General features: G+C 38.2%; 1 protein-coding gene across 4 annotated transcripts in view; it reads left to right on the forward strand.

The window, feature by feature from the left end:
• The window catches only part of L3MBTL4 (L3MBTL histone methyl-lysine binding protein 4), a 446,630-nt gene that overhangs the window by 321,311 nt on the left and 108,284 nt on the right, over window positions 1–17,035 (forward strand). For 3 of the 4 annotated variants that reach the window (XM_072734933.1, XM_072734931.1, XM_026005930.2), the window contains 2 exons: window positions 1,020–1,193; window positions 14,614–14,684. In XM_072734933.1, the coding sequence (XP_072591034.1) occupies window positions 1,020–1,193; window positions 14,614–14,684 (245 nt within the window). The remainder of the gene's footprint in view (window positions 1–1,019; window positions 1,194–14,613; window positions 14,685–17,035) is intronic. The other variant, XM_072734932.1, reaches the window with a different exon arrangement.

Consider the following 17,035-nt stretch of genomic DNA (forward strand, 5'->3'; position numbering starts at 1 on the left):
ATCATATGTCAGCAAGTGTACAATAAATTGGAAGTAAATTTCTTTAAAAGATCCAATTACCAAGATATTGATGTATTTGACTGTGTGCTTCCCTCGATGGAGAGGATGATAGCACTACTATATTGGAGTGTGTGTGTGAGAGAGAGGGGGAGAGATTTATCATGGTTCCAACAAACCTTAGGGTTGGATCTGATTTTCCCATTTTACTGGAGAGAAACCAAAGCTTGAGCATGAAACACCTTCCATGAGGTTGCTTGCAGGTGACCTGTCACACCTGTGCCTTCCCTCATAGAGGCTCCCTCACTCCTAAGCAGCAGCAGAAGCTTGGAGCTTTTTTGGAGACAGGAATGTTGGCACAGAAGTCTGGCAGAGACTACCAAGCAGTCCATAGAAAGGATCAGATCACATGTCCTGGCAAATCCTTGCCAATTAGGCTCTAGACAACATCCAAGATTGGGGATTCAGACTTTACTGTGGTCTCTCCTTTTTCATCTTAGGTGTTCCTTCACATTCAAACACAATACTTCCTAGCAAGTTTCAGGAGGATTAAGCAGAAATACAGACACAGTTTTTCTGTATACATGAATGTTAAATAAAAGCATAATATTCTCTGATACCGGTGAATATTTTTAGTGACCTGTAGTATTTTGTGATGTTGGTAGTCAAGTCAGGGCATAAATATCAGAAGATACAAACTTTGAATTAAGTGTTTATATAACATTTCCATTCGTCTACCAGAAGCACATTATGTTATTCTTAGATTTTTAAGTTTCCAAAATTGTATAAACTGTATGTGCTGATAACTCTACCTCTCATACTCTGCTGATCAGTGCTATAGACTGGAACATGAGATTTCTTCAAGGGGCAATAGGAAAATAAACTTATTAGGGTGTATTCAGTGAAAGAATAAGGTCTCCATCCAGTTCTTAAAATTTGGATGTAAGTCTGTTCCAGTGACAGTGGATTCCTGATTTATCACTCTAAACTGACAACTGTGCACCCATTTTTATACAAACCAGTGCTTTTGGCTGCCCGTATTCAGACATGAACTTGAAAAAGGAGGCAACTCTTCATGACCGTCTGAGAGAACAAACACAGGCACATTTGGAATCTGACTCTTCACACTCAAAATCAAAGAACCTCTGCAGTTTGAGCTTCAATGGAAAACATGAAAAGGTGAATAGTCAGCCCAGGTAAGGAATTTTTTGAAAATGTAAACCAGAAAGCAAACCATGTAGAATAGTAAAAGAACAAAATTTTTAATAGTAAAAAAAATAGTTCCTTATATTTATTTGAAATAATTATGTTTGGCTTTGGATATTATTATGTTCACTGGCTCATAGAATTCATCTAAAGCTTAATGTTCATGTAAAAAGACATTTTCTATGTCTTCGTTCTCAAAAATTGGAATTCACCTCTTTCTAAATCTACATATTACATGGAAGCAGTAAGAAAGCACATCTCATCTATATAATTCCGTAAATTCTCTTTTGCCTTGAAAACCTCTTTATTCTTTGGGATAGTTTCAGAGATGGGCTGTCTTTAGGACGTGGCCGAGTATTTGCATCCATGCAGTCCTACCAGGATTTCCTGTCCTGCCTGTTATCTGTCTTGTCCTTGTTAATCGAGATACCTCCACTTCAGATAGGATTTCTTCTTTCTTGAAACAGTTTCCATGTTGATTCATTGGTAACACATTATCCTTTTGTTCTTAAATGGGAATTTAAGCTTAAAGCATCAATTTCCAATTTTTCACTTACATGTTACCGTTTTCTAGGGAGCTGCAAATGCAACCTTATAGATTCAGATGTTTTAACCTATGCCAGGAATTACAAACACAGAAAAATCTGACACTCAGTAATTGGAGACCAGACAGAGAAGGAGCCAAGAAGGGCTGGGCAGAGAAGTGGGGAGCGAGTGTTTTTCAGATCCAGCTGCAAACAGAAGGCACTCCTGCTCAAGCCCTTGAAAACCAGTAGACCCTCCTTGTGTGAGCTTTGAGGGAGCGGAGCGGCTACTTGATGGGCTGCTGTTTCTCCCCCATCTCCAGAGCCTTGCTTCTTCCATTCAGCCCATGTGAAAGGAAGAGGTGAGCTCCTCTCATCATGCAGGAGCCCGAATTCCAGGGGAATGACTTCATGCTCATTTATGCCTTCAATCTCAGCAGGGCTGCTACTTCCCTCCCAGGGGAGACCTGTCCATTGGGAGAGTTTGGTGCAAAGTGTATGTTTTGTTCTTTTTCAAGCAAATGTCGGTATAGTGTATTTAGATGCCATTTCATTCTTGTTGAACAGATAATTTTGGTTTTGATCTCTCTGCACACCACTGTGCAGATTATCTCTCCTTTCCTGCACAATTTATTTCCTATGGATCCACATGCCTATTTTCGTAGCTGTATCTCGCATTTTTATTATTCGTTAGACACCCACTTCTCTTGTTGAAACTTCACAGGGTCTGGTTGTTCTTTAACGCTTCCCCCCCCCCCCCCCCCCCCCCCCCCCCGCCCACACTGTTTACAACTGTAAGTAGTTGAGAGCTCCCGCATCCTTTCCATGTGCCAGTGGAGGGAGAATATTTTCCTTTGCTTTTTTTAAAACTGTTTTCCGAGGAAGGGTGTTTATTTATCCCAGAATTATGGAGATTAGTACATCCTGTTGGCCATATTTTTTTGTTCTGTTATCTTTTTATTCTCCAAATAAAAACTTAGTCAGTTTCTCTTGTAAACATTTTAGGCATTCAACCTCAATGTCAAAAATTGGAGAGACAAAACAGACATTTGAACTGCTTTAAAAAAAAAAAAAAAACAGTTAAACTGCCATGTTCTCTGAGGCTAGCTAAGCCTTTCCTTTTAGCAAACATGGATTCATGGCCTCCCCTCTCTTGAACTCCTCTTGGGAACTTACTATTTTCAGTATATTATTATGTGCTTCACCATTTTGAAGGGGATTTGCACTGAACTAGATCAGATAAGCATAACTGCTATAAGTAGAAAGAAGTAGAGAGTGTTAGTTGACAACCAAGCAGAAAAATCACACATGATCCTACCCTGTAGGATTCTATTCACGTATGCCCAGTGCTGTGTAAGTAGCTGAGTGAGGGGAGGGGAGTCATACTGTGCATAATTGAATTCTTAAACTTTCTTTTGTTTTCCAGTCTCAAGACCAAAGCCTTCCTTTTACTCCAGTCCCAGTCTACTATTTTTTCATTTAACCAACCATCATGACAATGTTTGTATAGTATTGGTTGCAGTGCCCACTTTGATTCTGTCCCCATCTCTGTGACATCCTGTTCATGGTCTAGAATTTCAGAGTAGGGAAAAAACCAGAATAAAGAAGTCATAAAGGAATCATATGTAGGATAATTACAAGCAGAAAAATTATATTTAACTCTCCTCACAGTTTATTTGTAGTGGTTTCCTGAGACTAACTTTTCTCTAACCCAAATCTTGGCTTTTAAAATCACAAGGTATCAGATACAGGTGAAGGAAAATATTTAAATTCCATCTCTTTCTTCTAGGTGTTGAGGAGAATGATTTTTACCTGGCTCATATCCAAGGATAGGCATGGGGGATAAATTAGTGAAACTTAGAGTTATAGTTTCCATCTCTCCTCCCATTCGTCCATACATCTATCCATTCATCTGCTAGTCCATCGCCGAGCTCTGGACAGGCCTTCTGTAATTGCTTACACCAGCAACACTTGTCACCTTAGAATCTCCAGCCTTCTGACAATTCAAGTACAAAATGTAAAATGAACTCTTGACATTCTTCCAAAATCAATTAGATGCTGCCCCAAAATTTAGGGAATTTGTCTTTTTCCTAACTGCATCCCAATTTTGTGATTACTTTTTTTTTCAAGATTTTATTTATTTATTCATGATAGAGAAAGGCAGAGACATAGGCAGAGGGAGAAGCAGGCTCCCCCAGTCCTGGCACTCCAGGACCACACCCTGAGCCAAAGGCAAATGCTCAACCACTGAGCCACCCAGGCGTCCCTGTGATTACAAGTATGTTTGTTTTCATATTAATCTTGGTAGAGGGAATTATTAGTAGTAAATCATGTACTTAGGTTGCATTTTCTGAATAGAAGGTCAAGGTCAAGTTGAGTAGATTATGTACCACTAAAAGTTTACAAGATTCACATTCATAGATAGCAGTAGTATTATATGTTAATACAACTTTAAAGAGCCAGTCTCACAATAGGTCATCATTACTGAAAAACTAATCTTTTCTCCCTTGCACTAATAGAGTGAGTAGTATTACATTCATGTGTATTAAGTACAGGCAAATGACCTTATACTTGAGTATCTTTCATTTAGGTATATAGTCAAAGTGAGAGGGGATATTTTTAATTTGACAGTTTATAGTTTGCAAATACATTACCTTTAGAGCTACCCATAATCTTTTGATTTAGGCAAAGCAGTTATTATTGTCAGCATAATATTGCCATTTATAGGTGGGGAAGTTGAGATCCTTGGTAGTAACTGATCAGGACCTAAATATAGGTGTTCTGATTCAATCCAGCATATTCCTGTTTCAGTAAACTAATAGTAGTAATACCAGAAGTATCAGGAATAATAACTATCTAATATTAATATCACACGCTTACTTTGGTCCACAAAGCACTGTGCTAAACAGTTTGTATATATCATTGTGTTAATTTCATTTTATCCTCACACATCCTATGTATGGTAAGTATTCTTATTCAGATTTTATAGTGTAGACACGTGCAGGGTCAGAGAGGTTGGTCACAATTTTCAGGATCACACAATTAGTAGGAAAGGTCTATAGAGCTGCCTAACTCTAAATTTTATACACTCAACTACGTTAGACTAGCAAAGGAATGTCAGTTTAACACTTATAAGGTCCTGGCTGATTATGTCTAGATGACTTTTTTTTAAGATTTTATTTATTCTTTAAAATATTTTTAAATATTTATTTGTTTGTTTATTTATTTATTTATTTATTTATTTATTCATGAGAGACACTGAGAGAGAGAGAGAGAGAGAGAGAGAGAGAGAGAGAGGCAGAGACACAGGAAGAGGGAGAAGCAGGCTCCACGCAGGGAGCCCGACATGGCACTAGATAGATCCTGGTTCTCCAGGATCACGCCCTGGGCTGAAGGCGGCGCCAAACCGCCGGGCCACGGGGCTGCCCTCTAGATGACTTTCTACTCTATGTAGCATTCTCAGGGTCACCTTGTGATGCATTTGTTTCTGATTTTGTGAAAATAGAACTATGGGAGGGAAGAATTTGACCATGATTTCCCAAAACCTTTTATTCTTATTTATACTGCATGTAATATAAAATCTTTCATCTTGAACACATTTCATTTTTTTTCTTTCTTTTTTTTTTTAACAAACCCTTGTGTCGAGGGCTGACTTTCAATAGATCGCAGCCAGGGAGCTCCTCTGCTACATACGAAACCTGACCCAGAAGCAGGTCGTCTAGGAATGGTTTAGCACCAGGTTCCCCACGAACACGGGTTGCGTGACGGGCAGGGGAGGCGGCCCCCAATACGGCTGCGCCCCTTTTCCCCGGAGGAGGGGCTCTCCGCAGGGGACCTGGTCCTATGCACGGGGTGTCCTATGCACGGGGTGCGCCAGGTGGCCTGCAGGTGGGGTCGGCGGGGGTTCGGCCATCCAAGGCCAACCGAGGCCCCGTGGTGCTGCTGTATTGTTCCGCCTGGGCCGGATTCTGACTTAGAGGCGTTCAGTTAAACACATTTCAGTAATAATAAACTAAAAGCCTCTCTGCAACAAGGGAATAAAGTTATACTCATTATAGCAGTTTCATCATAAATTTACTTTGAAATGCAACTGCCCCCTCCCCCCGTATTATCTGTTAGCTGGCCTCGTCAGGCCTACGTGGAACATTTTTTCAGGCATTTCCCACTCACTTAAGTTTCTTTTTTTTGTTGTTGTTGGTTTTTTTTTTTTTTTTTTATGATAGACATAGAGAGAGAGAGAGAGAGAGAGGCAGAGACAGAGACACAGGCAGAGGGAGAAGCAGGCTCCATGTAGGGAGCCTGACGCGGGACTTGATCCCGGGACTCCCAGATCGCGCCCTGGGCCAAAGGCAGGCACTAAATCGCTGCGCCACCCAGGGATCCCCTCACTTAGGTATTCTTAAATAACTTCTTTCTCCTCCCCAAAGCAGTGATTAATATATTCTAATTCACACAATTGGTAGAACCACCATTGTTAATATTCAGTCATATTCACACTCATTACTATTAAAATCTAAAGGGGCGCCTGGGTGACTCAGTCAGTTAAGCATCTGACACTTGATTTTGATTGAGGTCATGGTCTCAGGGTCATGAGAACAAGCCCCACCTTGGGCTCCTCCGTTCAGTGCTGCTGAGCATGAAGCCTGCTTATGATTCTCTCTTCCTATGCCCCTACTCTCTCTCTCTCTCTCTCTCTAAAAAAAAGGAAAGAAATCTAAGAAGATGCCTAATAAATATCATTTTGCTTTTCCTCATGCCTTCCATATTATAAATTTTATGCGCTTCCCTAAGGCCTATACTGATAATAAAAGTCGCTGAAGAAGCTGTGGTAATCAGAGAGAATGGCATGTAGTAAAATAGTTCCTTTAATGACCCTCATAATAAATTGTGCTGCCATGAGCCAGCTAGTTTATTTCCACCACTCAAATTAGCTGCACCATAAATACCTTCTATGGGGTCCATTCTCAGAATTAAAACAGTGTTAGTTGGTTGTTTCCCATATTAGCCTTTCAAATCATTACATAGGTTTTCCTTAATCTATCAGTGTTTCTTCTCACAACTTCCCACATAAATTCTCTGCTTTGGGAGATAAAATCTACTCAGTGTCCTACTCACTCCCTGTAATCACCCATAATATTGTTTTTATTATGGGCCAGTGCCTTTGTTCTCATTCTTCCTAACTTATCTCCTCCCACCTGCATCTTCTCCTTTCTCAAAGGCTCAGCTGTATCTTAAAGTTTTCTGCAGCAGTTCCAGCCCACATGAGCATCTTGAGGTTAGAGATCACACCATACACATTTCTCTACTGCTGACACCTACTAAAATGCCTGATACTCAGTAGGCATTTAACAAATTAAATAGATTTTGAGCAGCCACTCTGTGCCAGGGACTTGGTAGGCCTGAGGATTTGGATCTAATAAGAGATAGTCCCATTCCTTGTTCTTAGCACTCCTATGGGCTTTGGACTATACTACACACCAATAGCTTGTTTGTGTGTGTGTGTGTGTGTGTGTGTGTGTGTGTCTGCATGCTCCTCTTTAGTGCTTACTTTGTATGTGTGCCTTATTTTCTCAAAAGAGCAGGAGGCTAAAGGGTATGAACCAGTTTTCATTTATGCTTTTGTTCTTTCCTCATTTCTGGTCACATTCTAGGTTCTTAGTAAATCTAAGTTGACTGGTTTGGGTGTGTTCATTAGTATGCAATAATTAGTGTGTTCAATTTTTTCACCTGTGAAATGAATATAATATACAAGGCTTAGATCTTGAATATAGGTATATAGAAAATAGAACTGGGCCTGGCATGTAATAGAGACTATCAGTATCTTTTTCCATTTTTATAAAAATTGTTGATAGTAAAGTCTTGCAACTGGGCCAATTCTGCTTGTGTATATACAATACATCTTTGCACCAAAATCAAAATTTAGAACTTTATTTATTATGAGCTATTCCTCTGCATCTGGAACTTAATTATACCCCTTAATCAAGTGAGCAGTGGTCAAACATCAGGATTTTTCCTGTGCACTCAAGAAGCCTTTTGTAGAAGTTATGGCTGGACAGAAAACCTATCACCATCCAGACAAACTCCCTCACTCTCTACACTTTCCAGGCACACTCTGAGGGACCTCTGACAGAGTATGACAGTCCTGGGGTTTTGCAATGGGAAGGGACTCAATGATTGTCTAGTCCTACTTCTTCAACAGAGAAATAAGATTATCAGAGCCAAAGAATTAAGTTTCCTTGACACTGTCATGAATAGCCACTTTAAGCACTCTGACTCCTGGGTCATTGCTCGGCTCCTATTCCATACCTCCTCCTCCTCTAGAATTAAGATTAGGTTAGAATAGAACTGGCTTATGGCATATAAATACCTGAATGGCATTTAATCTTGCAGAATCAAGATCCTGACTGTAGCCATAGCCTGAAATTGGACATATTTAATCCTTCATTATTTCAACATTTATCCTTTGAACTAATACTTAGAAAAGTAATATTTCAAACTCTAGTGATAGCTAGAAGAAAACAAAACAGACTAAAATCCTTGACCTCAGTAAGCTTTTACTGGGTGGTAAGAAAATGGCCCAAGCTAGCGAAGTAGCAGAATGAGGACTTGAACTCAGGAAGGATGACTTGGCAGGAGGCATGTTGATTCACTCATTACATCAGCAAATACATGTGGAACTTCTGCTGTGGCTGAGTAGTGTGGTAGGCACTAGGATATGGCAGTGAACAAAACTGCCCCATCGCTGCTGGGAGCATATTGTCAGGTAGAGGCAATAGAGGAGAGCAAACAAAAGTAAACCATAAATGAGGAGAAAATCATAGACTGTGGTTAAGTGCCATGAAAGAAGTAACAAGGCAGTGAATGGGCAACACTTAAAATGTTTCCAGCAATTACCTATCTTAACCTCCTAGAGACCATACACAGATCCATGCTATTAGGGAAAAAAGAGGGAGGTGGTTCTGTTGAATATTTTGCAAATTGAAAATGAAGTGAGTCGTGCCAAGATCAGCTCAGGAGTATAGACAGTAACAGTGCTGGGGTAAAAGGACTTGGCCCTCATTGGATCCCTCTTGCCTTGGTTCCTTTGGCACCTTCATTATAGTCTGATGGTTTGTAAACAAATTTGCACTTCTCTCAAAATGTTATAAAATACTCAATGTATGCCTTTAAAAGATATTTAAACATTTTTCTCTAAGCTGGTTCTCACAGGCATTTTATAATTTATTGTGGATCTCTGGATTTCTCGAATCCTGCCTTGGCCCAGGCTCTTATTAATTAAATGCTACAGAACAGCGTGTACTAAAATCTCCATGGTTCCTTGCGTAAAGGAATAGTGGTGTTCCTGCACACCAGAAAAACATAATTTTGTTGCCCAAGCACCAGTGGGCATTTTTTCTCATCTACACAATTGATCCGACTTTAAAACAGTCATTCCCCGTTCATTGCAAATAGTAAAATTGGTACAGTTAACATGATTTTTTTCCTCATAACTAAAGCATTTGTATGTGTGCCTTCTTGTGTATTATAGGAAAATTAGAAAATATAGATCAGTAAAAAGAAAAAAAACTAAAAATTAAAAAAATAGTGATACTCAGACTTTCTCTGGTCAAATAACATAACTTACAGACTTGTAAAAATATGATAAAATTCCCACTGCAGTAATTCAGGTAATAAAGAAATTTTTAAAATGTAATTTATCACTCCCTACTCTTCAGCTCTGAGGTGCGTCTTGAGGTTACTTGTGTGATCATGTTCTCTTTTATACTTTTTCTGTATTTATGTACACATATGGATATTCAGATATACATTCAGTGTTTTAAAAAATATTACAGTAATTTTGTGTTAATGTTTCTTTCAAGGTTAGCTTGTATTACTCTGGATAGGTTAGGATATAGTCATGTTGAATGTAGGGGAAAGAGGCCACATTCCTGACAGATTAACATGTGAGTGAAGTTTTCAAGGACCCTAACATTAAACACTGAAGTTTTAATAAAATGTACTCTGAGCAAGGCACCTGTAAATAAGTCAGCATTTATGGCCCAAAGAAAAATAATCTGGTCTTGGACTTTTATTTTTACATGGAAAAGTTGTAAAGACTTAAGTAACTAAGTCTACCCACAAAGAAAAAACAAATTTGCCTAATCTCTTATGGACTGCCATATAAAACCATTGTTTGTTGGTTTAAAGAAAGTCTGACAATAAAAGATACTAGCTTAAAAATATCTTTTATTTATTTAGCAATATATCATGGGTAATTTTTCATATTAATACAAATGGATCCAGTGCATTGTTTTTTTATTTAATTTTTTAAAAGATTTTATTCATTTATTTGACAGAGAGGGAGAGAGAGCGAGAGAGAAAGAGAAAGAGCACAGCAGGAGGAGTAGCAGAGGGAGAGGAGGAAGCAGGCTTCCCACTGAGCAGGGATCCTGACACAGATCTCAAACCCAGGACCCTGAGATCATGATCTGAACTGGAGGCAGAAGCTTAACTGACTGAGCCACCCAGGTGCCCCCAATGCATTGTTTTAAATAACTTTAAATAACTGTATCATATTTCATATTGTGGACATACCTTAATTTATTCAGTTAACTCCCCTATTGATTTCGTCTACAGTATTTTTCCTCTTTAAATAATGGTACAATTAACATTTTCATATGTGTGTCATTTGTTGATGGTTTATAATGCAGTATTTTTAAAAGCTGAATTATATTTTATTTATAAACTAAACATACTGTATGAATTTGCCCTTAGATTTCTAGAGTCTTACAGGTTTTTTATTTATTTTGCTTTACTATAAATTCACATATACAAACACACATATAAACAAGTGTACACACACATACACACACAGAAGAAAGATTGCATACGTAGGGGATGCCTGGGTGGCTCAGTGGTTGAGTGTCTCTGCCTTTGACTCAGGCCTGATCCCAGGGTCCTGGGATTGAGTCCCACATCAGGCTTCCTGCAGGAAGCCTGCTTCTCCCTCTGCCTTCTCCCTCTGCTTTGAGGCCTACACAGACTCCTTTCTCCCTGAAAGCTTTCTTTCTGATCTTTTAAGCAGAAAATCCCCTCCCACAAAGCAGTTTCTCATCATTTGTGTAGCCGTTTTCTCAATCTACTTTGTGCGAAAGTTGGCACTACACACATCTTTATCCTCTGGTAGATTATGAGCCTCTTGGTGGCAGATACCATTTTGGCTGAATGTAATAGCCATATGTGGGAAAAGCTCAAAGAAATATTGATTGGACCTGGGCAATTTGCCTAAAAAATAAAAAGTAGAGCTCAATATTTGCCTGTGAAGCCCTATTCTAAGTAATAACTAACTACAGTTATTAAGGCAGTTTTGAGAAAAGGTAGTAATATAAAACTATCACATATAATATGTATATTTTTGGGTTTAGGAACCTTTTCCTTTACTGCTAGAACAAGAGTCAGCAAACTGTTTCTTGAAAGGGCCACATAGTAAATACTTTAAGCTCTGCCAGCCTTAAGATCTCTGCTATAGCTACTCAGCTTGACCACTCCTGTGTGAAAGCAACTGTGGACAGTAAGTAATGAATGAGCATGGCTGTATTCTACTAAAATTTCATTCACAGGAATAGGCAAGGGGCAGGATTTGACTCTTGGGCTGCTGTTTGCAACTCCTGTTCTAGAGAGTGTCTAGCTACATTTAGACTAACCTGACTTAACTCCAAATTCTGATTTTTCCATGTTGGCTCTTCTACTTACTGTGTGACTGAGATATTAGATTAATGTTACCTCCTTCATGTTAGGCATCTAGCTCAGGGCCCAGCATTTCCTGAGCCCAGAAAAACAGTAGCCACTAACTTGCCTTATTAAATGTAGCAGAAGCATAGAAAGGGGGGTCAGAGAGCATGCAGCCCCCTTTTCCAACAAGAGGTAGCAAAATCCTAAGGGTAAGGTAAGTGGAAAACCAATGGGATAGCAGAGGCTATGAAATGACAGGGGCAGGTCTCACCAACAGAAGCAGTAATCCCCTAAGTCATATGCTTTCCTGTGTGGTGAATTGAGGGTACACAGACACACATTTAGCCTGACACTTGCTGCTGCAACAGCAATAGCATTAATAAAAGATTCTGAAGATTGTTTGGAGTGGCTGGAACTATGATGAAAGGTATAGGCCAAGGTCCAGGCAGAGTTACTGGTGAAAAATAATACCCGGAGATTTCAGTGGTATTGCCTTTTTAACTAAAATACAAACAAATAATTAATTTTTGGCACATTGCTGGCCTAATCATCACCAAACATTTCTGTTGCCTGTATGCAGTAGATTCTTTCAAGATGCAACACTTCAATCGCTTTTTTTCTCTGCCAGCAAGATGAAGTCCAGACACTTGAGAGCAGTGAGTAAGGCTCTCCACAGCTTGGCTCTGGCTGATTCTTTTATCCTCACCTTCGATCCCTCCTTTCCTTGCACAGAGCAGGTACTTCAGCCCAATAGGTTGATTAGCTTCTTCATGTCCGCAAACACTGTCCCTCTCATTTTGCTTATGCCCAGTCTACGGCAGTTTCTGCTTTTATCCCATCCTGATTTTCTAGAGCTTTATAAGCCCATCAGTCCTGCACATCTCCCTTCTTTCCGAACCAGACCCGACTGCATTCTCCACAGAGTTCCCCACTAGCCCAGATCCAGACCATCTCTCCCTCCAGCGGCCAGGAGCATCCCTTTCTTTTGCTGTGCCTATGACATCTCATTCTTGATGCCTTCTGGAAATGCTCAGCAAGCATGGACAGTGACGCGCAGAATAAGGGGAAACCTGGATTTGGAATCTGCAGACTTGAGTTTGTGTTCTGGCTTCCGCATTGACTCACTGTGTGCCCAAGATGGGCGAGTGGTTTAGTATCTCTGAGTCTCAGTTTCTTTACTTATATCAAGGGCACAATACCTCTCTGCCTTATAGTGGTTTTGTGAAAATGAAAAGAGGGTAAACAAAATGAAGAGTCTAGGAGTCCTTAGAAGGTACCTGTCTTACTCAGGAAATGTTAACGAGCCTAAACTGATTACAGTGTTTGACTTGGTGTATCTCCCTAGTGATGTAATAATTTTGAAAGCAAACTGCACTGAAATGTATCTGTGGTTAGTGGCAGTGCCTGGAATTTTTTTAAAGCTACTCAGTAAATTTATTTGATTTATTTTTAAATTGCTTTTTAAAATCCCCATCGAAGTTATATAAAGCACACCAGCTTCTATTTTTCAAATTTTTAAGATAGAATCAAGATCTTCATCAGAATCTGTTGTAGAGGGATGCTTTAAGATGATTTAAAAATCAACTCAGTTTCATCAAATCTGTAAAGTTTGGGGGAATATACCCAAACAAATATTTTCCAAAATACATAAGCAGACTAAATTGTTCTTTTTTTCATCTTCTACTTTGAGAAATGACTGCATCATGCTATTTAGTGCACATGTTGTGCCTCCAGCATTCCATGTTGACCAGCTCTCTCCACCAGATGCTCACTGCTTCAATTTAAACCCTCTATTGTTAATATTATTTCCTACAAGGATGTAAATAAATCATGATGATCTGTATATATCCAGAGTATAATGAAAATTAAGCATATAAAATTAATGAAATTATTCCTCACATTTTTATGCATGTCCATGCTGAATAAAAGCTTGTAGATTATTTTATAATATAATGTTTCTCTGATGGTTTAGAATGAACCCTGTAAGGCAAATCCAGTCTCCATTTTGCAGGTTGGGAAGCTGAGACCTATAGAATTTAAAAATGAACTCTGGGGTAGCAGCCTATAGCCTGGATGCAGTTTTCTCCACTGAGCGTGCTGGTATCCACACTAGATCATAGCTTCACTGCCCGGAGCTAGACTATGCCACAGTAGCCATGTAGGGCTTCCTTTTAAGGTCCAACATGGGATTTCAAAAGAAATTCTTTCTCCGTTTCTTGCATTTTTGGTTAAAAAATGTCTAATGTAAGGGGAAAAAAGCTAACTGATAAATAGAATTTGTTTTTATCATGATATATATGTTTATAGAATATACAGATAAAATTACCTCCAATTATGTACAAGTCACTTAGGTTTCTTTGTAAGGCTTTGGTGATTGAATCGGTATCCTCATCTAAAACAGAAATTGAAACAGTACTCAGAAGCTTGTCAGAGAGGATGAAATGAGAGTGCTGCTGTACAAGTGCAATAGGAAAATGCATTTGCAAAACAAGCTATTATAATTTTTATTAAAATCATAAATACATATATGGATAAATTAATCAAGCATCTTAAGGTCTCTACTTAAAATTAATTACTAGGTAATTAGCAACACCGAAAAGTTTCATTTTAAAAACTTCCATACTCATTACAAACTTACATATTCCAAGAGCCTCAAGTTTTAATCAAGTTGTATGATGGAAGAGTTACAAAATTAGTCCTTACCGCATATGGGAGCATTTTAAAAGTTAATTAATTCTCTGACATTCAACTGTGTAACTAAATTACTTTATACAGTTGTTTAAGCACAATGTATATAATTTTCTGATTAAAATAAGAGCTAAAATCATCAGTAGCAATTACTATTTACCCACTTACTATCATACTACTCCTATCATCCCTGATAGCGCCTCCTCAGAATCTGTAGAGATTATTCTCCAGAGAATTTTAGAAACTTTTTGCTGTAACAGAATGAGGGAGAACTTTCAAGTTGCAGGTTTCAAAGTTAGCATTTTTGAAGAAAATATGTTTTTAAAATCTTCAACTGAAGAAAAATTGTAACAAGTCTCTGCAGCAAAATACCTGCTAATTCACTATTGTTTACTGTGTGGTTTCTATTTAAATTTGTGCTGCTATCATGATTTATTCCTACCTCACAGGATAATGAATCTAGATTTTATTTCTGTTCTTTGCCCAGGCTTGTACAGCAGGCAAAGTGTTTGAAAATCAAAGGAAAAGAAGATATTGACTTGGATAATCTCTTCAGAGGTAAAAACAAAGGAAAAACACAGACTATGCTTTTTGTTGTCAAGAATGTCGTATTTGTTTGCTGGGTTGACTTTATCATTCCTGTAGGTGAGAGTGGAATAGAGCTTGATGAGAGGAAAAGATTTGTGTTCTAATCTCAACCCTACAGACAGATAGGTTCCACTACTTCTCCATCCAACCTTGATTTTCTCATTTTTAAAGTGACAGGACTAGACTGTAATTTCTGTGGTCCTCACTCATGATAGGACAAACCAAAACCTGTTGAGGTAGAGGTCTCTGTGGTGGAATCTCTGCCATCTGCTGAACATGAAGGAGGGAAACTGGAAGTGTCTCATGGCCTTTTTATAGGCTGGGGTGCGGGGGACTGGGAAATGTATCTCATTACTAAGATGGGCAAGAAGGTTGTTGGAGGAAAAGTTTTGTTTAAACTTAACACTGAAAGCTGAAGGATTATTGGAGTGTAGGAAAAAGAATTGCATGTTTTCATTTAATTCTGTTTCTTTCCAGTTACGGTTCAATATAGACAGAATCTCATCTATAATTTTGAGGTCATATTGCAGCAAGCTAAGGAATAAGCTTCCCCTTAGTTGTGTTCACTAAGTGCAATCATTTTTATTTTATCAGATGAAAACATTGGTAACTTATATTAGTGTCCTGTGTCTTCTGCCATCATAGTTTTGCATGTTAATATCTCCCAGAACAGACACAGGAGCCCTGTTCCTCTTCCAGAGGAAAAGAAAATCCAGTGGGTTTTCTGCTGACTTGGCCAAAAAGTGCAACAAATTAGCACAACTTTGTAGCACTGCACTCATCTCCGATAGGATTATTACCCATTACACTTTTCTTAAGGAAAAAAGAATATGGTTGGCAGCCACCGAACAAAAGGAACCATGACATCTCTGAGCAAAGCTAACCTGTTCACTTCAGGCAGGGACCAAACTCAGCTTGTGATTGGAACAACTCTTGATTTCATCTCAGTCACGAAGGGAGGAGGAATCTTTTCCACAGAAAATGGAAGGCAGTTAAGTTTCTTTGGTTTCATGGTGCATCCACACATTTCTCCCTAACCAGAAGAATTCTGTGTAACATCATCAGGTCTGAACATTGCTTTAAATAAAATAAATTACTGATATTTTAGAAACTGCTCCATACAAATGTTCTAATCCATTTTACCAAGCCTCCTTACTGTAAACAACATGTGTTTTGGAACCATATAAGGAGCCCTTAAAAAGTGTCAGTGTTTTAATTCATATTTTGACACTTCTGAAACTATCTTCGCAGAGTAATTATGTATATGTTCCTGTTAAAACAGATACACAATTTTGTAATTCACATAGTAAAAGTAGTAATGAGGATCATCCTTATAAAAATAGAAGATATCACTAGCAAAATGCATTTGCATAATGTGAAAGATGAAATCTCTTCTAGCTTGTTCAGTGTATACTTATTCTTTTCTGCATCGCTTTTGAAAGGTCTGTTATGTCAACCTTAAAAATAAAACAGCCAGTTATTTTACCAGCAAAATGAGTTTATTTGGGAAGAGCAAAGAATTTCAGTTAGGGACAAGCAATCTAAGATAAAACCACCAGCAAATGGCAAATCCCAAAAACAAAGGAGAGGAATGTTACTTTATAGAGAAAAAAGAGAGGAAGTTGCTTTGAATGAAAGCTGTTGCAGGAGAGGAAGAGTTGAGGGTGTGATCATGACATTGAATGATTATTTAATATTTTCTTTTATTTTTTTGCCTGTAAATCAGAGCATAAATTCCAAATTCTTACTCTTGCTGTTGAGTATAGATTGAATAAATACCTTCTTAATTCATCAGGAGCATTTTTTTTAAAGGAAAATGGGCTAAAATTTGTTCTAGGCTTCTATGAGGGCAGATGTTACATTTTTTATATTTAAGGATTGTGTGTACATATGTACACAAGCACATGGCAGCTTGTGTTTTTCATATCCTGGGCGTATTTTCAATTTTTACTTGTAAACATCTTTGTTTTCTAAATTTTACTCACAATAGATATTCTTGGCAGATATATAATAAAAAAAACTACCTATAATTTTCAAGGATACTTCTTAGGGATACAACATTCTTCCTTTTACAATAATAATGTATAAAAGTAATATTGGATGGTAGAAATATTTAAGTACCTCTATAAATTTGTTGAGGGAAACATGATTAACTAAAAAGATGTCTGTAGTAGTAAAATTGACAGAAGTTAATTTGTCTTACTAATCTATAGGTTTACAGGTAAAGCATACTGAGTTTTGCACATGAGACATGGCAAATGGTAGTTCTCTATTCTGCCTTTTGTTGTGTAAAACAATGCATGAAGATATCATTGCCATAT

Source organism: Vulpes vulpes, chromosome 13 (genome assembly GCF_048418805.1).
Source record: "Vulpes vulpes isolate BD-2025 chromosome 13, VulVul3, whole genome shotgun sequence".
NCBI classification, from domain to species: Eukaryota; Metazoa; Chordata; class Mammalia; order Carnivora; family Canidae; genus Vulpes; species Vulpes vulpes.